We start from the raw sequence: 24117 nt of genomic DNA on the forward strand, positions 1-24117 counted from the left end.
CAATCGCTAGAAAATTGCATTGCAGCGCATTTGATATGCCATTTCCTTACACTCCCATTGATTTTGACTCAAATGCAGGAGAAATGCATTGCCACGAAATTATTATTGTTTTTTTTTACGGTAGTATCGGATAGTACTAATGGAAATGCCTTCCCCTGATTTCCATTATGTTGCCAGTGTACTAGCATCTGTCAGATCAGAAGTGTTCAGCAAAACACGCAAATCACGTACAGTTTTAAATGAACTTAAAGAGGAACTTCAGCCTAAACAAACATACTGTCATTAAGTTACATTAATTATGTTAATGAAAATAGATAATGTAATCTCTTACCCACCCTGTTTTAAAAGAACAGGCAAATGTTTGTGGTTTCATGAGGGCAGCCATCTTTTTGGTTGAAAGGAGGTGACGGAGCATGAGACACAGTTCCAACTGTCCTGTGTCCTGATCACCCCTCCCAGCTGCCCGTGCTAGGCAACGAGAACAACAACAACAGAAATCCCATCATGTTTTGCACAGCATCAGGGGAAAAATGCCCGGGCAAACTTTTTTTGATGGGGCAGAGCTTAGCTTTTGTGCAGCTAAAAATGTGTCTTGTGTAAGAAAAACAAAGTTCTCATGCTGTGAAATGGTTAAAGAAACATCAAGCCTTTTCAGTGCTGCTGAGCAGATTTTTATTCTGGAGAATCACTTTAAAGAGACACTGAAGCGGAAAAAAAAATTATGATATAATGATTTGTATGTGTAGTACAGCTAAGAAATAAAACATTAAGATCAGAGACATAAGTCTAATTGTTTCCAGTACAGGAAGAGTTAAGAAACTCCAGTTGTTATCTCTATGCAAAAAAAGCCATTAAGCTCTACACTTTCAAAGTCTGGAGAGGGCTGTCTTCTGAAGTTTATCATCTCAACTGTCAGTGAACACTTTTCTTTTTCTTTGCCAGAGGAGAGGTCAATAGTTCATATCCTGCTCTGAAAAAATCATTTAGAATGCTGAGTGTTGGGTAATCACATATTAGAGAATGATGCAATGTTAGAAAAAACACTATATACCTGAAAATAAAAATATGAGAATATTTTCTTTGCTGCTAATCTTCTAGTAATTATTCGTAGTACACAACCAATTCATTATATCACATTTTTTTTTTTTTCCGTTTCAGTGTCTCTTTAAGGCCCAATGGATTGGGCAGGGCATGGACTGCTAGGCTGTCAGGCAGTGCAGCACAACACTTGGTGTTTCAGGCAGCTACAGCAATCAATCACATTAAAACATAAGTTGCCATATATACAGACGTTGGCAAATTTGTTGGTACCCTTAGAACCCTTTTCCAATAGGCGCATTACATTTTTTCCAGCTTTGGGTAAATTGCAGGGCCACAGTGATCAACACTGTAAATGCTGTGCTCCTTTTACACTGCGGAAATTATGTGCATTGTGATTTTTACCAAAAGCACAATTGCACAGCCTGCTGTAGTTTTTGTGCTTAGATATGTCTGTGGAAGCTCAGGAAAATCGCACAGCAAGTGTAAGTATGGTACAATGCAATTTTTGTTTGCTTTATATATGGGGTGTGAAGCCCCGCCCCATGTCTCCTGAAAATCACAATCGCGCAAGAAATCGTGACGAAACCCACTGAAAATTACGTTTCCAAACACCTTCAAATTGCGATCAGAATTGCAGCGGGTAATTGAAACATTTTGTGAACCTCAAAGAGGGGAATCAAAGACAGAGGCAGCAGGAACCTTCTGAAGGTGATCATACATCAGGCGACTTGGCCGCTGATCAACCATCAAATTTGATTATTATAATCAAACTGAATGAAAATCAGTGCTGCTATGGGCATGCCCGATTGATGATGCAACCAATTTCAGCTGAAATTGGTCACATTAATCAGTCGGACATGCTGCAAGATGCCAGGCAGCCAGGTGTGCAGCGGTAACGGACAGCGAAATGGGGATGAGCTAAAAAAAAAAGAAAAAAAAAACACCCCGATGCTTTCCCCCCTAATGTTCCATGTTCTGGTGCCCAGTTTACTATACATTACCTCTCTGCATCCGCTGCTAGCTCCGGGTGCTGACCTCCATCCATACACTCGCCCCAAGTGGTTGCCAGCGTACACATGGGTGCGTGTGTAATGTCACAGATGCGTCCGCATTACTCCGGCAACTATGTGGGGCGCGCGTATAGACGAAGGGGCCTGGAGGCGGCGAACAGGTAATGTATAGTGCACTTAGGAAGGGGAGGAGATATGAAACATTAGGGGGGGGCAGCGTTGGGCCAACAAGGTCGTCACAAGACTGCGGCGTCACAAGACTGATTCCGGATCAATTTTGGCATGAAATTGATCGGGAATCGACCTGTGTTGTAAGAGCAGGCAACAGATCTTTCTCCGATCAGAAAGAGATCTGCGATCATATTTGACAAGTGCAGGACGCTATTGCGGATGGGAGCGTGAAGAAAAATATGCGTGGTCAGGCCTGTCAGCGAAAATGAAACTAGCTGGCGGCGGGGGACAGGGTGCTCCTTGAGTGACTGCGAGGGCACGGGACTACTGCAGCGGGCTGATAGAAGCCCCAGGTGAGTAAAACTGATTTTTTTTTTTTATTCCTGGCTTAAGTGTCCCTTTAAAAGGACTCCAAGCAGTGCAGAAACTATGGAAAGATGCATATCATTTTAAAGCTCTCTTTCTCCTCTTTCCAATGATATATAAATCACCGCCCTACGCCTTTTAGTTTTCGCTATTTCCGCGATTGAAATTGCCGCGGCCACGATTTCAATCGCGAAAATAAAGAAAACTAAAAGGCGTAGAGCGACGATTTAGGTGTCGCCAGAAAGAGGAGAAAGAGAGCTTTAAAATGATATCCATCAAGCCATAGTTATATTGTATTACACAGGACGACACTTTCCCCAGTGTCAGCAGCTCCATTCAGCAGAAAAAGTCGGCCTGTGTAATACAATGTAACTATGGCAAGATGGATATCATTTTAAAGCTCTCATTCTCCTCTTTCTGGCGACACCTAAATCGTTGCCGTACGCCTTTTAGTTTTCTTTATTTTCGCGATTGAAATCGTGGCCGCGGCAATTTCAATCGCAAAAATAGCGAAAACTAAAAGGCGTAGGGCGGTGATTTATATATCATTGGAAAGAGGAGAAAGAGAGCTTTAAAATGATATGCATCTTTCCATAGTTTCTGCACTGCTCGGAGTCCCTTTAAGTGTAGTACTTAGATTAGTGAGGGTGTATTGCAAGATGAATCACACTCACATTGGGTGGTTGTCCAGTTAGGACTGGCTTTATCGCTTGTGGGAAAGTCCTATCACCCTCTCAGGCGTCTGCTCTTCAGGTGGGCGCTCTCCAAGGTGCAAATAGTCATGAGTGGTTGTTTAGGGAGTTTATCTGTGGCAAATTATTTTTACTTTAATATTTTAGGCTTATTTTAGCTGAAATTAAATGAATTGGTGATATGACGTTGCTATTTTGTGTGTTTATTTTCACATTGTGTGCTTTTATGAGACAGTTCTGTGCATGTTTCAGCTAAAGGTTAAAGCTGGCTGTATAGCACTGTCTACAATACCCTGGCTGTATTGACAGATGATCCTCACTTCACTTCCTTCAGCTCATCTGTTGGATTATTTTTAGCTGCAGTGTTCAAGCAATGACTGTGCCAAGTCCTTTATTTCTGTTGCAGAGAAATAAGAAACTGTCCTGCAGAGTGCTTGTGCATTTACATATCCTAGAGAGCTACAAGTTCAGCTGTGAGATATCTATGGATGCGTTGGCATGGAGAAAAATCAAGAGCAGACACGTGCTTAGTATTATAGATATTAGCTTGTAAGTTAGCCCAAGTGTAAGGCTATCCTATTACACCTTACAAAGTGGTAAGGCTTTAATGTCCTCACTAGTGCTTTAGATTCTAATTTTCCAAAGTGTTAACCCAAAACATGACACTTCTTTTATAATAAAACCAGGAGCGCAGCAGAGCCTTAATGCAATTACAGATCCTGAAAATTAAGACGATTTAATCCTCATTTAGGAGCAATGGGTGCAAATTGTTATTTTACAAACTGTTGGCAGACTGGTTATCCCAGAGCCACTTGTCATATGTCTCTGATCTTATTTTATAATGCAACACCCTTCAAAAACAAAGAATTGAAACATATAAATAAAACCAGTGCAATGATTTGCAACTCATGTAAACCCTATATTTTATTGTAAATGGTAAATAGGCAACATAGCAAATGTCCAAACTGAGAAATATGATTGTTTAATGAAAAATAAATGCCTCTTTTGAATTTGATGCTAGCAGCATAGTTCAGGAAGTTCTGTATTACTATGGAAGCACCCAGTAGAACACAATTGGCAATCAGTAGCATAAATGAGTACAAAAAGAATCTTCGGTTTTAATTGGCCAATTTTACAACTCCATGTAGTATGTGGGCCAACATATTTTGAATACTACAGTACAGGGCTGTGGAGTTGGAGTCGGGGCAATTTTGGGCACCCGGAGTTGGAGTCTGAGTCGTTGATTTCATAAACTGAGGAGTCGGATGATTTTTGTACAACATCCACAGCCCTGTTAAGTATTAGCCTAAGGAGTCGGAGTCTGAGCCATTTTGGGTACCCGAAGTCGGAGTTGGAGTCGTGGTTTCATAAACCGAGGAGTCTGAGTCAGAAGATGTTTGTACCGACTCCACAGCCCTATGCTGGTAAACTCTTATACACATGGAGATGGTAAAATTGGTCAGTGATTGGCCAGTCAACATTGGATGTGTGTATGCACCTTTAGTCACATAAATAAAGAGCAGAGTAGTATAAAACAAATAGTAGTATAAAAGGACAGCTTGGCTTATTTGTGCACATTTCAAAAGAAAGCATCCATGATGGTATGGGGTGTATCAGTGCAAATGTTGTTGGTAACGTGCACATCTGGGAAGGCACCATTAATGTTTAATTTTAAGTAACATATTTTGGCTTTCAGGAGACATCTTTTGCAGAAAGCTGCAGTAAGGGCTCTTTCACATTAGGGCAGATTTTCTGCGTTTCAACGCAAAGGGTAAAGTTTGCGTTACCCAAGGTGAAATGAAAGTCCATAGACTTTCATTTTAGCTTTCACATATAACGCAGCCTTTTTGTGCGTTGCGTTACACTGCACCCAGGCGCAGTTTTTCAGCCAACGCTAGCTTTATGCGTTACAATGTTAGTCAATGTAAAACGCACACTATGCGCGTTTTCAATCCGTTAACGCAGGCAATCAGTCCCAGAATGCAACAGAGGAACAATGTAGAAAGTTGAAAACTAAAAGAAAAAAAAATTACCTGCGTTTTTCTATGTGCTGTAACGGATTGAAAACGGATTAAAAACGCACACTCACTGCAGTGCAACGCATATCAAAACGCATTAAAAGGCATACAACAAAACGCATGCTTTGAGCGTTCTCCAACGCAAGCTCTGATGTGAAAGAGCCCTAAAAGAGTCCAGGTAGTTAACTAGCCTGCCTGTAGCTCACACCTGTCGTATGACTTTGGTAAGATTTAGAGTGAGAGCCCCAATGAGGGACAGTGCCATTCGGCTGCAGTTAAAATGCAGTGGAATGGCAGCGTGTCAGTGCTTCACAGTAGGTGCTGTTAACTGGCAGCAGAGAACCGAAACATGTCTCAGCAGCCTGACCATGCTCAGAAGTGACTTTGGGGGGGGGGGGGGGGTAGGGGAACCTTCTCTTCAACGCCACTAGCAAGCGATCTGCCGCTGCACAGCAACAACCCACAGGCAGTGAATTCACAGCCTTCAGCTTCTTGTGTAAAACAGTCCTAAACTGTTCATTTGAACGATCAGATATGCACTCCTATGGGAACCATTAGACAAAACATGGAGCATGCAAATGCTAGGGGACCATCTCTACATGTATGTTGTTCAAGGGACTGCTGCCAGACAGCTTTGTATAAACCTCATACCTCTGATTTATACGATTGTTTTCTCATCAGTTTATCTTCACTTCAGTTTCACTAACTAACATTTTTGTCAATTTTGTAACAGAAGAATATAAACCATACAGTGGCTTGCAAAAGTATTCGGCCCCCTTGAAGTTTTCCACATTTTGTCATATTACTGCCACAAACATGCATCAATTTTATTGGAATTTCACATGAAAAACCAATACAATGTGTACAGAAGAGAAGTAGAACGAAAATCATACATGATTCCAAACATGTTTTTCAAATCAATAACTGCAAAGTGGGGTGTGCGTAATTATTCAGCCCCCTTTGGTCTGAGTGTAGTCAGTTGCCCATAGACATTGCCTGATGAGTGCTAATGACTAAATAGAGTGCACCTGTGTGTAATCTAATGTCAGTACAAATACAGCTGCTCTGTGATGGCCTCAGAGGTTGTCTAAGAGAATCTTGGGAGCAACAACACCATGAAGTTCAAAGAACACACAGGTCAGGGATAAAGTTATTGAGACATTTAAAGCAAGCCTAGGCTACAAAAAGATTTCCAAAGCCTTGAACATCCCACGGAACACTGTTCAAGTGATCATTCAGAAATGGAAGGGGTATGGCACAACTGTAAACCTACCAAGACAAGGCCGTCCACCTAAACTCACAGGCCGAACAAGGAGACGCTGATCAGAAATGCAGTCAAGAGGCTCATGGTGACCCTGGACGAGCTGCAGAGATCTACAGCTCAGGTGGGGGAATCTGTCCATAGGACAACTATTAGTCATGCACTGCACAAAGTTGGCCTTTATGGAAGAGTGGCAAGAAGAAAGCCATTGTTAACAGAAAAGCATAAGAAGTCCCGTTTGCAGTTTGCCACAAGCCATGTGGGGGACACAGCAAACATGTGGAAGAAGGTGCTCTGGTCGAAAGAGACCAAAATGGAACTTTTTGGCCAAAATGCAAAACGCTATGTGTGGCGGAAAATAGGGCTGCACGGTTTTTCGGTTTAAAACCGAAACCGCGGTTCGTGGCAAGACGATCTGCTGATCGTCAGTACAATCGGTTTTTTCGGTCTGCTGTTTAATACTTTGCTTCTGGCCCCGCTGTGCGCGGATTGGCCAGAAGCAGTGAATATGTATGAGAGTTAATGAGCGGGGGGGGGGGGGGGGGGGGGCGGATCCACTCCAGCGAGCGGCCGGGCACATACAGCATTACCAATCACTGGCTAGCATGGAATGACGGCAGCGGTAGGCGGAGCTGTATGCTCTGTACAGCTCCGCCTACCACTGCCGTCATTCCATCGCTAGCCAGTGATAGGTAATGCTGTATGATGTGCCTGGCCGCTCGCTCTAGTGGATCCGCCCCCCGCTCATTAACGCTCATACATATTCACTGCTTCTGGCCCCGCTGTGCGCGGATTGGCCAGAAGCAGTGAATATGTATGAGTGTTAATGAGCGGGGGGCGGATCCACTAGAGCGAGCGGCCAGGCACATCATACAGCATTACCTATCACTGGCTAGCGATGGAATGACGGCAGTGGTAGGCGGAGCTGTACAGAGCATACAGCTCCGCCTACCGCTGCCGTCATTTAATCGCTAGCCAGTGATTGGTAATGCTGCATGTGCCCGGCCGCTTGCTGGAGTGGATCCGCCCCCCCTTCCCCGCTCATTAACTCTCATACATATTCACTGCTTCTGGCAAATCCGCGCACAGCGGGGCCAGAAGCAAAGTATTACGGACAGGAACGGGCAGTGCGGACCAACCTCTTTCTCCCCCCCCCCAGCATTTGAAAAAAAAAATCGGGGAAAAATCGAAATTGCAATTTCTGAGAGAAAAATCGCAATTTCGATTTTTCCCTAAAATCGTGCAGCCCTGGCGGAAAACTAACACTGTACATCACTCAATATGCACCATCCCCACTGTCAAATATAGTGGTGGCAGCATCATGCTTTGGGGGTGCTTCTCTTCAGCAGGGACAGTGAAGCTCGTCAGAGTTGATGGGAAGATGAATGGAGCCAAACACAGGGCAATCTTGGGAGAAAACCTCTTGGAGTCTGCAAAAGACTTGAGACTGGGGCGGAGGTTCACCTTCCAGCAGGACAACGACCCTAAACATAAAGCTAGGGCAACAATGGAATGGTTTAATCCAGTGGTGCTCAACCTTTTTTGGCCCGAGGGCCGAACTTCAAATCAAGAAAAATCTCGAGGGCCGGAACACATGCATACAAAATTTCGATGTAAAACGTTTAACGGTTTTCTAGTAACAGTTAACATGGTGTTGGAAATGGAAAGAAAACGACAATATAAGAATTGTTGTACTCACCATTTGATGCACATTTTCTTAATAAGAAGTTTGCGGCAGATTAATGCAGCAATGGTATCAGAGTGGCCTTTAGTGTGCTGGCTGAGGAGGCTGTCAGCTCTGCTGAGGAGGAACAGAGGCCTAATTACCCACACGTGGCCTGTAGTGTCCTGGCTGAGGAGGCTGTCAGCTCTGTGTGGGGCTGAGGAGGCTGTCAGCTCTGTGTGGGGCTGAGGAGGCTGTCAGCTCTGTGTGGGGCTGAGGGGGCTGTCAGCTCTGTGTGGGGCTGAGGAGGCTGTCAGCTCTGTGTGGGGCTGAGGGGGCTGTCAGCTCTGTGTGGGGCTGAGGGGGCTGTCAGCTCTGTGTGGGGCTGAGGGGGCTGTCAGCTCTGTGTGGGGCTGAGGGGGCTGTCAGCTCTGTGTGGGGCTGAGGGGGCTGTCAGCTCTGTGTGGGGCTGAGGGGGCTGTCAGCTCTGTGTGGGGCTGAGGGGGCTGTCAGCTCTGTGTGGGGCTGAGGAGGCTGTCGGCTCTGTGTGGGGCTGAGGGGGCTGTCGGCTCTGTGTGGGGCTGAGGGGGCTGTCAGCTCTGTGTGGGGCTGAGGGGGCTGTCGGCTCTGTGTGGGGCTGAGGGGGCTGTCGGCTCTGTGTGGGGCTGATGAGGCTGTCCGCTCTGTGTGGGGCTGAGGGGGCTGTCAGCTCTGTGTGGGGCTGAGGGGGCTGTCAGCTCTGTGTGGGGCTGAGGGGGCTGTCAGCTCTGTGTGGGGCTGAGGGGGCTGTCAGCTCTGTGTGGGGCTGAGGGGGCTGTCGGCTCTGTGTGGGGCTGAGGGGGCTGTCGGCTCTGTGTGGGGCTGAGGGGGCTGTCGGCTCTGTGTGGGGCTGAGGGGGCTGTCGGCTCTGTGTGGGGCTGAGGGGGCTGTCGGCTCTGTGTGGGGCTGAGGGGGCTGTCGGCTCTGTGTGGGGCTGAGGGGGCTGTCGGCTCTGTGTGGGGCTGAGGGGGCTGTCGGCTCTGTGTGGGGCTGAGGGGGCTGTCGGCTCTGTGTGGGGCTGAGGGGGCTGTCGGCTCTGTGTGGGGCTGAGGAGGCTGTCGGCTCTGTGTGGGGCTGAGGGGGCTGTCGGCTCTGTGTGGGGCTGAGGGGGCTGTCGGCTCTGTGTGGGGCTGAGGAGGCTGTCGGCTCTGTGTGGGGCTGAGGAGGCTGTCAGCTCTGTGTGGGGCTGAGGAGGCTGTCACAGTGTGTGTCCCGTTGTCTGCTCGCGGTGTCTGCCTGCGGAGGAGGAGAGGATCGGGTAGTGCTGCGTAGTATGGCACTCGGCGGGACGCGCATACACCAGTGTGCACTCGTATTCAGCCCCGGGTAGCGCTAGGATAGTTAGAAAGCCTCGCTCATTGGTTACTGCAGGAACCTTCCTCCAATAGGAATTAGGCTGATTCCTATTGGAGGAAGGTTCCTGGAGTAACCAATGAGCGAGGCTTTCTAACTATCCCAGCGCTACCCGGGGCTGAATACGAGTGCACGCTGGTGTATGCGCGTCCCGCCGAGTGCCGATGCCACGCAATACCACCTGATCCTCTCCCCCTCCGCAGGCAGACACCGCGCGGGCCACAGAAACTGGCTTCGCGGGCCACAAATGGCCCGCGGGCCGTAGGTTGGGCACGGCTGGTTTAATCAAAACATATTCATGTGTTAGAATGGCCCAGTCAAAGTCCAGATCTAAATCCAATCGAGAATTGATAGAATTGAGAACTGTTCACAAACGCTGTCCATCTAATCTCACTGAGCTGGAGCACTTTTGCAAAGAAGAATGGGCAAATATTTCAGTCTCTCAATGTGCAAAGCTGGAAGAGACATACCCTAAAAGACTGGCAGGTGTAACTGCAGCAAAAGGTGGTTCTACAAAGTGTTGGCTCAAGGGGCTGAATAATTACGCACACCCCACTTTGCAGTTATTGATTTGTAAAAAATGTTTGGAATCCTGTATGATTTTCATTCCACTTCTCACGTGTACACCACTTGTATTGGTCTTTCACATGGAATTCCAATGAAATTGATTCATGTTTGTGGCAGTAATGTGACAAAATGTGGAAAACTTCAAGGGGGCCGAATACTTTTGCAAGCCACTGTATATAGTTCACAGAAATCAGTATAGTTTAGTTACTATATCCCTATGCTGGGAATACACGGTTAGTTTTTGAGCCAGATTGATGGCTCGATAGACAATTTCCGACATGTCCGATCTCCCGCTCGATCGTTTCGCTGCTCTATTTCTGATAGAAGGGAATGGGAAAAGATAAGAAAAACGAGCGGAAGATAAGAGAATTGACTGCAGATTCGAGTGACAGAAACGAACCGTTTATGCCCAGCATTACACTTGACATTAGATAGCTTGCAGTGAAACCACTTGCTGGTGCTAGTTTCCCCAGATCCTTTTCATATTCATGTAGCATTCATCAAGACAGATGTCATGAATGGCCTGGGTTTTTTTTTTTTTCACATAGCTTGCTTCATTTGCATCAGAATGAGTATGTGAAGTCTGTGACTCTTTTATATCTCTACTGAGATCTGGGCATATCAACTAAAGTTACATGGAGAGTCAAGTATATCTATTTCTTGTAGGGCTAAAAAAAAAGTCCAATTTGATAAGCGTTTTAGCCTACAGCAGAAAGTAGAGACAGTACTTGTTTCTGTGGTTTACAGACAACAATAGACTATACTTTACATATGTTGCAGTTACTTATAGAGGTAGGGTGCATAAACCTGCTCAATAACTCAGGGCAGTGGAGTCGGTTTAAAAATCATCCAAATCCTACTTCTCAGTTTATGAAACCATCGACTCTGTCTTCAACTCCAGGTACCCAAACTGGTTCAGACTCCATAGTCTAATACTTACCACGGCTGTGTATTTGGTACAAAAATCATCCAACTCCGACTCCTCAGTTTATGAAACCACCACCTCCGATTCCAACTACCAAAAATTGATCCGACTCCTCAACTCAGACTCCACAGCCCTGCAATAACTGTTGCCTACAGCGATCGGAACTCAAGCCCTCAGTTGTCAGTTTTGGGCCAAGTGCAGGTTAGCAACACAATTTATTGCTATGAAAGGAGGAGGAGGGACAGCACTGTGGTGCATAATGGAGCAGCACACAACACAGCAGCTTCTGAAGGCCAGGGTAAGGAGAAGAACAATGCACTCGGCCAAGACTATCTGGCAATACAGCTTTTTTGATGACTATATATACTAGATTCTCAGTAGGGGAAGACTATCCAGGCCATATCCGCCAAGTGTAGACTAGCATGTGTATACACCTATAGGCATATAATATGCTGTAATGTTGTTAGAAATCCAAACATTAAATTGAACAAAAATATTATTAAAAGATTGGGCAATCTTGGTCATTTTTGATATACTGTTCAAACATTGATTTGGAATGTCCATTCTTCAATCAATCAAACATTGGTGATCAGGTTTGCATAGCTTTATGCTGCATTTAATGGTACAAAATTAACGGAGATGCCTGCTGATCAGTTTTTAGTCAAGTTTTTCCTAAATGTGATCATAATCGAACGATGCAAGTCAATAAAAGTATTGATAATCCCCCAGTTGGTCTCTGATCAGGGAATTGATTGTTTTCCTGATCAGGTAAAACCTAGTGTTTGCCTAACATTTTTACAGGAGGCTAAAGGTGATGAATTCACTCTGTCAGCTGCTCCCCTGCACCGGCCAGGTGCTTGCTAGTTATTGGCATGGGCCTTTGCCACCGGGTAACACCACTGCATGTCAAACTATGATGTGTGGAGTTAAAGGCTACCATTCAGCTGCCTGTAAGGCTGAGCTCCCCAACAATCCTGCAGTTTAACCTTCTGTGGAAAATGCGGCTTATGATTTAAGCTACGTTCATACTTGACATTTTTGCTGCCAGAAACAACATTTCAGTTTTGTGCTTCTGTGCAGTCATACTCTGCATTTTCCCCAGGCTCTTTTAGCCATGTGCTCCACCTGGCTAGTTTTGGTGAGCTGTCATCGGCTTACCTCCTTCTCTGCAGTAAGCAGAGTTATACAGAGAAGCTCCGGGCCTGCATTCTCTCACCTTGCCCCACCCGGCTGCTTTTTCATGCCACCCGGCTGGAAAAAAATTCTGAGGAGAACACTGATACTGCTTGGCTCCTACTGAGCAGCCTGTTCAGTCATATATAGAGGGGATACATGGGATCCACCCTGCAGCCACCACTTCAGTTGATGTTCCTGCAAGAACAATAAATCTTGCTTGATAGTGATCCAGCATGATTACTCACTAAAGGCATCCTCAATGATACTTGCACAAACTCTGCATTGTTAGCTTATTTTGTCCAAGTCAAGGAAAATCTAGAGTGTGTATGCAAATGTACTTTCAGCTTTAGAGTGTTGGTTTCTAAATTGGAGCTTTCAGAGAGATGTGTTGCTGCATTTGTCAGTGAAAGAGAAGAGACAGCAAATGATGCAGCATTATGTAAATGTACTGGTAATCTTAATGTAGACTTACCGTATTTTTCGGACCATAAGACGTACCTGACCATAAGACGCACCTAGGTTTAAAGGACAAACATACTGGGAAAAAAAAAAAAAAAATATATATATATATATATATATATATATATATATATATATATATATATATATATATATATATATATATATATATATACAGTATATACACTAAACCTTGTGCATCCATGGTGCAGGGGCATCTTGTAGACCTTTCCCTCCCAATTATTATCTAACTGTTGTTTCCCCCTGTACATTTTGTGTACCCTGTGTACAACTCTGTCCCTTGTCCTTCTCTTTCCCCCTTGTGTGTGAGGACTTGCCAAGGAGTGACCCATGATGAGAGGAGTTAAGCAGTGTACCGCCAATTGACCAATCAAAGTTGAATGCTAAACATGCACCCCTGATTAGAAAAGTCAGGTTGAACTGTGGGTGGAATCAGACCTCTATCACACTCCACACAGAGATGACATGTAATGTACCTAAACATATGGGACCCCATACACAGCGACATAATGTTCTGCACATGACACAATAATTGATGGGACAGAACATAAAGGACACATCTGTGGACACACACTATGTTCATTTATCACATGTAGGGAGCTACCGTGTGATATCCGTGGCACAACGATCATAGATAAGCCTGCAGTGATTGGGGACATCGTACACAGATAAAACTATCTGCTGGCCGCATCAATCACCCTCAGCTCCCTCCAAATTGGCTAAGGCGCTGGACAGGAAACAAGCATTGGCAAGGTGACTGACTAACCAGTGACAGCCTGCTGCGGCTTGCTTTAGAAGCACCTGATCTCACCTCGGCTATCATGTCCCCCCGGCAATGAGCGTCTCTCTGCGCGCCACCTTTGTCATCTCCGGCCACTTTATGTGCCTGCTAGCTGCTGGGGGCTATTCGGCCGAATGCAGCCGCCGGCGATGGGGATCGATGACATTCCAGGCAGCATCCATAGCAGTAGCATTGCAGCGGCAGCAAGATTGTCCCTCTTTCCTCCACACTGATTGAAATCCCCACGCTGCTTGTCTGTCTGTCTCCCTTTGCTCAGGAATTGCTGTGATTGGCTGCAATGACGAGCGGTGGTCCCGCCTCCGAGATCAGAGCTTCCAATCAACGAACAGACCAGCAGTGTGTGGATTTCCATCAGCGTGGAGGAAAGAGGGACGATCTTGCTGCCGCTGCAATGCTACTGCTATGGATGCTGCCTGGAATGTCATCGATCCCCATCGCCGGCGGCTGCATTCGGGCTCCATGGATTTTGATGCCGAATAGCCCCCAGCAGCTAGCAGGCACATAAAGTGGCCGGAGATGACAAAGGTGGCGCGCAGAGAGACGCTCATTGCCGGGGGGACATGATAGCCGAGGTGAGATCAGGTGCTTCTAAAGCAAGCCGCAGCAGGCTGTCACCAGTTTACATCCCAGAATCCTCAAAGGCATTGAGGAGGGGGGACTTTGTAGCTATTGCCGCTGGTCGGAATTTTAGTATTCGGACCATAAGACGCACTGACTTTTTCTCCCCACTTTTGGGGGAGAAAAAGTGCGTCTTATAGTCCGAAAAATACGGTATGTCTTTGTTCAGTGATGAATGATGTTTGTCAAGGGCCCTGTGCATATTTTTCTTTGTTTATATTGAGAGGTGACTTGCTCTATCTTTGATATTGTTTAACTCCGCTGGTTTCAGCTTCACTGTGAGTTTGATCCTTTTTATTTTAACACTTTTCCTTGATGTGGTGTAGCTAGACTGTCCTTCAGGATTTTCAGCTACGGTAATTAGCTAGCTGAAGGAATAACCAATCAATTAAAAAATAGCTTGGCTTGGAAAGTCTCAAACATCCTAAAGCCTAACACAGAATTACTAAAATCGAAAATATTGGAACATACAAATGAGTAATCAATAATACGTGATTGATGCCCAAACTCTCGTGAAGAAAATGATGCTTCCTGGACAGTTATGTACATTGCAAGGATGTTGCCAAACTTCACTGCAGCAAGCTTACCTCTGTCTGTTGCTTTTTGTTTGTCTGACGTGCACAGGGAGCTGGCATCCAATCGACTTCAGCGCCGTCAAACTGGGCGCAGGATATTGGGGTAAGTAGAGTCACAAACAGCGGCAGACATTGCTGCTTCCAAGTGAGCTGCAGTGCCTTCATTTATTTCTGTATTTTCTGTTAACATTTAATGTAGCCTCCCTCATTATTTGATTAGTTTTGGGGTAGAACTCCATTTTATGTCGCAATTATTTTTCTAAACCTATTTAGTAGAGTTTGATGGTTTATAATATAAAGTCAGTTTATACGTTCAGAAGTCATAGTTTTTATGCTTTCCTTGTTTCAAAACAAATTAAATGTGTTCCACTTATCTTCCATGAAAACTGGAAGGCAAAATCTGTTTTGTAGTGTTTTTAACATTTACAAAAATGTGCCATTGAGGGAGTTTTTAAAGCCTATTTGACCCAATCAGCAGATACACACCTTGCCGCCCACTCCACTTCTCCAACTATCTCCTCCTAACCACCCCACACATCTCGCACTCCTATGCACGACTACAGGACTTTACTAGCGCTGCCCCCATCCTGTAGATCGCTCTCCCGCTGGCTATCAGGCTTGCCTCCGCCAACACCTGCAAACAAGCCCTCAAAACTCACCTCTTCAAGAAGGCCTACACCACCTCGCTGATGCTCCTAACTCTTTCTGCTGAGAACCTCTCGATGCAGCCCCTCTCCTATCATGTCACCACTCCCTCCTGTTGGATTGTAAGCCTTTGGCAGGGCCCTACCTCCTTGTGTATCCTACCTGATCTTGCACACAGAATAATGTGAACTTGTATGATTAGGACTACTATTACAGTGCATGATCTGGCATTGCGTGTCTTACTACTTATTACCTGTATTGTGTTGTTGGTCACCCCTGTTATCATTGTCTGTAACCTTATTTATTGTCCAGTGCTGCGTAAGATGTTGGTGCTTTATAAATCCAATAAATAATAATAATTTGGCGCACAAATCTCAGTTTTCACTTAGAAATAGGTACAAAAGAGTCACAGCTTTTGCTTACAGACACTTAGAAATCCCTGAAAGTGAATAAAATGTTATGCATCCTTGTGGGAATTCAATGGATCCATTATGGATGTGTTTTAGTCTCTCCTAATGGGGGAGAATTCATTGAAGTGCAGCCTCCTTCCCTGCGAGATCCTCCTGAGAGTGATATTGCTTCTCAGTCATCTACATCCTTCCCTCCACTTTACTCAAAGCACATTCTCAGAATTGTGTCTAGTGTCATGGTTACCAATAAAGGCAATTCTATACAACATCACTGGTACCACTCACACCTGCTCACATGAAATGGCACCAATTGCATGTATAATGTCCTCACCATGAGGGCTTACAATACGTGCTGTACTTTGCATCTTCATGATCCCCGGTGTCACAAGACTGTTAAAACAGAGTTGAGAGAAGGCAGGGCAGAAAGCACTGCAACCACCATAGTAGTAAATAGAGTACTTTTTTTTTTTTTATAAAAAATAAATTTCTATACAATAGCCTAAAGCATGTCGATACAAACTGTGGACAACAGACTGCAAACACCATTGTATAAAATGTCTCAATATTCCTAGAAATAACCACCAAGATTTGAATTCTTTTAATATGGTAAATGCACTACAAGTCCCAAAAGTCTCAGTAGACTTGCTGTTGTCCACAGCAAAACAAATGGTACTTATAGAACTACAAGTACCAGGTGTCCTGGTAGTGGTAATGTCAGAAGCACACTGGATGAAGAATAAGTCCCAGAAGACCCTGGAGCAGACTTTTTTGATCAGAATGTTAACCTATTCTGCAGGGCCTGTGTTGGCCTTCGCTCCAGCAGGGTCCTCTTAATCCTGGGCTTCCTGTTGTAGCAAGAGGCAAGCAGACAAAGCTTTTCTTGTGGGGGTCTTGGCAACCCCTATAATTACTCTTGTTTTGTGCCCAGGTATTTAAACCTCAGCAGGGAGTGTCTGGTGGTTCTCTCTTATGTTTGGTAAATTCCACAAAGGCCTGCTTTGGATGGCACATAAGCATTCTGGGAAGTTGCCGTGTTTGTCATTAACATCTTCGATTATGCAGCGGTCTTTGGCGGGACTGCTTTTGAATTGTACGGGGTGCTGGCAAGCCTCCTGTCTGATTTCTGGCATGCCTTTTTGCAATATAGATTCTTCTTTTAAAGTTAGTGGAGTAGGATTTGTGTTTAGGACTGGTGGGGTCATTTTAAATAACATTTAATTTTGGCTTGGCTAGTGGTTTGTAAAGCGCAAATTAATATTTCCCTTTTTACTCCATATTTCAGACACAGATGTATTTCTAGATCCTGTGTAGGCTCTCAGTTCCTGACTTGTTTTCATCTGTATAGAAAAAGTTAGTTACTATCAAATAAATCACTAGCAAAATACCTAATCGGGAGCCTAGACTTTGGCTACTTTTTGCACCACTGACTGTCTGTACCATACTGTATGAGAAATCCTGGATTTATCCAATAACCTTTCAGAAAAAAAAAACGCACAGAGAGCGCAATAATGTGCAGTATGTAGGTTAAAAAAGAGCAGCATAACCAATTAAAGATACACTGAAGCGGAAAAAAATTATGAAATAATAAATTGGTTGTGTAGTACGGATAATTACTAGAACATTAGTAGCAAAGAAAACATTCTCATATTTTTATTTTCAGTTATATAGTGTTTTTGATAACATTACATCATTCTCTAATATTTGCAGTTTACACACTACTCAGCATTCTAAACGATTTTACAGAGCAGGCCAGTGAACTATTGACCTGTCCTCTGGAGAGAAAAAGAAAATACAGTGACTGATAGTTGAGATAACAAGCTTCAGAAGACCGATATCTCTGCGACTTTGAAAGTCTTGGAGCTCAATGGCTCTTTTGCATAAATAACTGGAGTTTCTTAAATCTTCCTGTACTTGAAACAACATTAGACTTATGTCTCTGCTCCTAATGTTTTATTTCTTAGCTGTACTACATATACAAATCATTATATCTTCCTTTTTTTTTTTTTTTAAGCATATCTAACGTTTATCTAACTTGACGTTTATCTAACTTGACATTCTGATAAGGGCTTACCAGGTCTAGCAGTGTCAAAAGATAAATAGCAGATGTGCGGGAACGTTTGGAAGCAATTAGTAGCCTGCTCTCTGTCTCTGCTACAACAGCGTGTCTCATCTGAATGAGGTCACACTGTTGTCAAGGCAACTTGCACAGACTGGGAGGGATTGTGGACTCAGAGAGAGGGGCGGGCAAAACAAGTAATCTTGTAAAACCAGGAAACAAAAGACAGGGAGGATATGATGTAATTTTCAGCTTCAAGAGAGTAGCAGTAAAGATGGATGCCTCTATGAAGGGGTTTTATGCTTTATGATCAAATTTATCGAAATTTACAATATACAATCTATTGTAAACATGATAGGTAAGTTATTACAGTAATTTACTATCAGCTGATATGTTTTTTTGTGTTTCTGGCTTAATATGGGGGTTATGAACCGCTTTAATAACAAATAAAAGAGAAAATCTAATGCTAGTTGGATCTTCACTAAAGTGGTCATTCGGGGCCACCTTGGTAAAGACTTTAAGCAACATTGATGCGAGAGTGCATTGCTCCCCTTCTTACCCTGCCCCACTGGGAGCCACTCTATCATGTGCCACCTGTTGTCCCTTCACCCCCCCCCCCCCCCCCTCCCCCTCCATAGAAACTGTACACATTGCTCTGCTTTACTTCAGCAGCATGTCTTGTCTGCATCTTTATTTGCAGTATTAATGTAAGGTGCATGTGCACCTGTAATTCCATATGTATAATAATCTAGCATTGTCTAGGAACATACAGACTTTACCCTGAGTATAGTTTGATCCTGAACCCACTGCATTTTTTCTTTTCTGGTTAGATCTGCTGTATTTCCTCTGCCTACATGTGTGGGCAGTCATGAGATTTTTGCACTATGGCGGTTTCTTTTTTTTTCTTTTCTTTTTTTTTTTCTTTTTAAGTGCCTTTTGTTTCTACAAGAGTACAGTTTGCTTTGTGTTTATTTGGGTGTCGGGTGATGTAAGTTCATGCATCAACAGTTTCTGAGATTTCAGCTATGTTTACTATGGATCTGCCATCCCTAAGTGTAATTTCGAACCTCTTACCCTTTAAATACAACCCCCCTTTCCCATCGTAGCTCCAACCATAACTTTAACTTCTTCCTGATGCCTAACCCTCCCCAGTGCAAACCCCTTTGTAAATGCTAAACTCTAAAGGGGCCCATACACTCACCAATCGATTGATTTGCGGCAGATTTTGATCGATTTCAATCGATCTGACACGTTGGAAAATTTAGGCTTATCTCTTGAGATGGCTTATCATTTTGCATTGGACCTAATGGAATTCTGATGGCAAAAAAAATGCCATCAGATCGATTTTAAATACATTTCATACTGAAATCTATTGGAAATCTGTTCCTAGTAAAAAATGTTCCTAAACACATCAAATAGATCAGAAAATCTATCTGATGAACTATCTGCTGCTAATCTAATGAGTGTATGGCCACCTTAACTTCCTCACCTGAACTGTTAATTCTAACCTCCCTCTACATTGTCCCCTAATACTAACCAAGTGCTGGCTCTCTGCAGAATATCGGGTATATAATAGCCAGGCACCCTGTAAAACCAACATCTAGTGCTTGACCATACAATAGTCGAGCACTGACACTTTTTTGGAAAATTGACTAGTGTGTGCCCAGTAAAACCAATATCCGATGTCTTGTTAGTAATACTAACTGTCCCTCTGAAGGGCTCACAATCTAATCCCTATCAGTTATATGTCCGTCGTAGTTTAGGGCCAATTTAGAGGGAAGCTCCTGCCGCTCCCCCTGTCTCCCTGCACACTGATTAAGAGAATCCATCTCTTTTTTTCCAGCGTCGTGAGCCAGAGGTCACGAAACTAAAAGTGGACCAGTGCGGCCCACGGGAGCGTCGGAGAGCAGCGTTTTTTGCGGCTACCTTATCCGCTCAGCCTCCGATCAGGTAGCCTTCGGTTTTTTTAAATCTATGAGCCCACCTCGGGCTCTCTTTAAGAACTCTTGTGGTTTGTGTCTGCCTTGTGGTCTGGTTTTTGAAGTGTTTGACATGATCAGCTGTTCATGACATGCTTGAGCTAGCTGCTGGGAGCTCTGTGCAGAGTATAGCGTGCAGCGGGTGTTTTTACTTACCTCCCGGGGGATCCAGACGTGGGTAGCCATTATCCTTCCTGTCCTCGGAGGCTCTGAATCACTCTGGTGAGATCGCCTCATTGATCCAACTATTCCAGCACCACCCGGAGAACGGAGGTAAAATTGCAGTGCTGGAGCCCAGGGAGGTGAGTGAGGGCAGGGGCTGCTGCTGGCATTCTGGCGGCATGATTTTTTTTCCTGGTTTTAGGGTCTGAAACCTTTTAAAAAGACCCTTAAATCCGGAAATAATCATACTGCCAGGGGGGTTAATGTACGTATGCCTGTTGACAGTGTATTTCTAGGTGATGCTGCAGTATTTTTCAGGTTATGTTTTCACCTTTTTACCCTAAAAAAAATGCCAATTTCTCTCCTGGCAGTAAAATCTTGACAGATGTTCCATTTATTTCACACTCTACAAAAGTTTTCTTAATTGCTCTCTCTGTGCCCATTGAAAATACATATCTACGTCTCCTACAAAGAGTGAGGAAAACTGTTTCCAGGGAGACTCTATCTTCTGGCAGCTATAAAAACTGTAAGCAAATCCCACATTGTCAAAAGTTACAATTCAAAGCCTGAGCGGAGCTATGTTTTAACATCCAGTGCTTATTATCATATTTTCCCTAACTGAAGAGGTGAAAATTACCTGGATGCTGGCAGTCTCTGGACACCATACCAGTGTGGCGAATTTGACAGAAGAAGGGGTGGTTATAGAAGATGGGTCTGTAGCATCTGCCTCCTATGTTACCACTTATCAGCTGTCACTTTAAAAGGTAACTTTTGTTCACACTATGGTCTGATAGCATGGCAGACACACACACACACACACACACACACACACACACACACACACACACACACACACACACACACACACACACACACACACACACACACACACACACACACACACACACACACACACACACACACACACATTTATTTATTTCACATGGCATATACATATATACATGTCTTCTCATCTGAGTCAGGTAACGTAGCATTTGTAACCCATTTTGAACCATGCAGAAGTCACATTACAAATTACATATCTCTAATTTGAAAACAGTAATACTTTTGTAATTTGTAATGTGACTTCTGCATGATTCAGACAGGGCTACACATGAAAAGAAAGAATCACTGTGTGTGTTCTAGCTATCTTAGTCACATGGCAGCACCGTGATATTTCTTTTTTAGCCCTGTCCCATTTGCCTTAAAAGAAAGACTATACATTTGTTGTAGGGAATGCATGTGACATCAATACACAGATACTAGTTACATGATAAAAGCAGTCTGAGATGTATTTACAATAACGTATATTTTGACATATTTTACTTTTTCAGGTTGCTTACACTGGCATATAGGGCAGCAGAAAATGTCTTGAGACTGCTAGGTTTTTATTTATCAAACCTAATTTTGAGAACATGGGTCTTTCAATCTAAACATGTTCTTAGGGCTCTGTTTTGTGTAGTGTTTTTCCACTTCCTTCAATCTAACAATTCTACGGTCTGTTGGTTTGTCTGTTGCCAAAATCTTGATTTGTTGTCATTTCTGACAGCAGTGTATGATTAGGGATGCTATGCTAGAGAGTGGCGGTTGGGGGACACAGAGGCATGTCAGGAGGCAGAGAACATGCCTTTGTGTCCCACCTGCCCCCCCCAGATCCACCTCGGGTTCTCTTTAAAGGGGGCACACGCTTATATTGGCTGACAGCCGATATCTTCCAGGTGAGATCTGCCCTGGATAGGACAGTGACTTTTACATACTATTTAGTCTCTCAAAGCGCTCTTTTCTGTTGTTTTGCAGTCCTTTGTTATAATTTATGGCCATATTGCATATCAAATTCTGCAGATATTGATTTATGCTCCTTGCTATAACTTTTGATTAATTTATTCTGAGTATTTGTGTTGTGCCAGCAAATGTTCTCTGCAAAGTCCAAGGGCTTGATTTACTAAGACAAATAACACTCCTTCTCATAAATAACACGCCTTATCAGAGTAGCACAGCACGAGCACTACGAACTTATGCCTGCTAATTGGCAATGACGAGAGCTCCACTCGTCCTGCCCTGAGCCCCTGCGGGTTCGTATGTTACTCTGATAAGGCGTGTTAACATTGATAAGGGGTGTTATCTCTGATAAGGAGTGTTAACTCTGATAAGGCATGCTATTTGTCTTAGTGAATCAAGCCCAGATCTTTGAGCCTATCATCTAGCCTTCACTAGAATTCAGGATGTATAGCAAATGGTAAATTATGTGACATGGCTGGAACATGAATCTTTAACCACTTGAGGACCACAGTCTTTTCACCCCTTAAGGACCAGAGCCTTTTTTTCCATTCAGACCACTGCAGCTTTCACGGTTTATTGCTCGGTCATACAACCTACCACCTAAATGAATTTTACCTCCTTTTCTTGTCACTAATACAGCTTTCTTTTGGTGCTATTTGATTGCTGCTGCGAGTTTTAGTTTTTATTATATTCATCAAAAAAGACATGCATTTTGTAAAAAAAATGACTTTTTTAACTTTCTGTGCTGACATTTTTCAAATAAAGTAAAATTTCCTATACATTTGAGCGCGAAAGTTATTCTGCTACATGTCTGATAAAATAAAAAAAAATTCAGTGTATATTTATTGGATTGGGTAAAAGTTATAGCGTTTACAAACTATGGTGCAAAAAGTGAATTTTCCCATTTTAAAGCATCTCTGACTTTGACTCTGACACCCCAAGGTATTCTGTTAGGAGTATGGTGAGTTCATAGAAGATTTTTTTTTTTTTTTTTTTTTTTGTCACAAATTAGCGGAAATTGATTTTAATTGTTTTTTTTTCACAAAGTGTCATTTTCCGCTAACTTGTGACAAAAGATTAAATCTTCTATGAACTCACCATACTCCTAACGGAATACCTTTGGGTGTCTTCTTTCTAGAATGGGGTCATTTGTGGGGTTCCTATACTGCCCTGGCATTTTAGGGGCCCTAAACCGTGAAGAGTAGTCTTGAAACTAAATGTCGCAAAATGACCTGTGAAATCCTAAAGGTACTCATTGGACTTTGGGCCCCTTCGCGCACTTAGGGTGCAAAAAAGTGCCACACATGTGGTACTGCCGTACTCAGGAGAAGTAGTATAATGTGTTTTGTGGTGTATTTTTACACATACAGATGCTGGGTGGGAGAAATATCTCTGTAAATGACAATTTTTTTTTTTTTTTTTTTTTTTTTTTTTTTTTTACACACAATTGTCAATTTACAGAGAGATTTCTCCCACCCAGCATGGGTATGTATAAAAATACACCCCAAAACACATTATACTACTTCTTCTGAGTACGGCGATACCACATGTGTGACACTTTTTTGCAACCTAGGTGCGCTAAGGGGCCTAACGTCCTATTCACAGGTCATTTTGAGGCATTTGGATTCTAGATTACTCATCACGGTTTAGGGCCCTTAAAATGCCAGGGCAGTATAGGAACCCCACAAGTGACCCAATTTTAGAAAGAAGACACCCCAAGGTATTCTGTTACTGTCTTTCCCCGAATATAAGACACTGTCTTATATTCTTTTTGGGGAGGAAATGTGTGCTAGGGCTTATTTTCGGGGGTGGGAGGGGCTAGACGCTTTGTGTATGGGCAGGTGCGTGGTCTCTTACCGCACCTACCTTGTGTCTGCGTCCCCCTCCGTTCCTGGTAATTCCTCCGGTGGCAGCGGCATTGTAATGGATCTGTGAGGGCGCCCTTTGATCTTCACGCAGTACGCCAGGCCGGCTCTGCGCTGGCGCTCTCTTCCTGTCATCATGTGCGCCCGGCAGATGCATCCCAGGCGCACATTCATTAATCAATGTGCGCCTGGGACGCATCTGCCGGGCGCACATGATGACAGGAAGAGAGCGCCAGCGCAGAGCCGGCCTGGCGTACTGCGTGAAGATCAAAGGGCGCCCTCACAGATCCATTACAATGCCGCTGCCACCGGAGGAATTACCAGGAACGGAGGGGGACGCAGCCACAAGGGAGGTGCGGTAAGAGTCCACGCGCCTCCCCATACACACAGCGCCCCCCCCAGCTAGGCCTTATTTTCGGGGTAGGCCTTATATTTCAAGCATGCTTGAAATATAAGGGAGGCCT

The 24117-nt window shown here is 44.0% G+C and overlaps 1 protein-coding gene across 6 annotated transcripts in view; it reads left to right on the forward strand.

The window, feature by feature from the left end:
• Positions 1 to 24117, forward strand: part of FSD1L (fibronectin type III and SPRY domain containing 1 like) — a 126138-nt gene that overhangs the window by 17936 nt on the left and 84085 nt on the right. For 4 of the 6 annotated variants that reach the window (XM_068234431.1, XM_068234430.1, XM_068234432.1 and 1 more), the window contains exon 2: positions 14807 to 14860. The exons of 1 other annotated variant lie outside the window; for it this stretch is intronic. In XM_068234431.1, coding sequence (XP_068090532.1) covers positions 14807 to 14860 — 54 coding nt within the window. Of the gene's footprint in view, positions 1 to 14806; positions 14861 to 20729; positions 20774 to 24117 lie in introns of those variants that run through there. One more of the 6 variants, XM_068234435.1, reaches the window with a different exon arrangement.

This window comes from Hyperolius riggenbachi, chromosome 1 (assembly GCF_040937935.1).
Source record: "Hyperolius riggenbachi isolate aHypRig1 chromosome 1, aHypRig1.pri, whole genome shotgun sequence".
NCBI classification, from domain to species: domain Eukaryota; kingdom Metazoa; phylum Chordata; class Amphibia; order Anura; family Hyperoliidae; genus Hyperolius; species Hyperolius riggenbachi.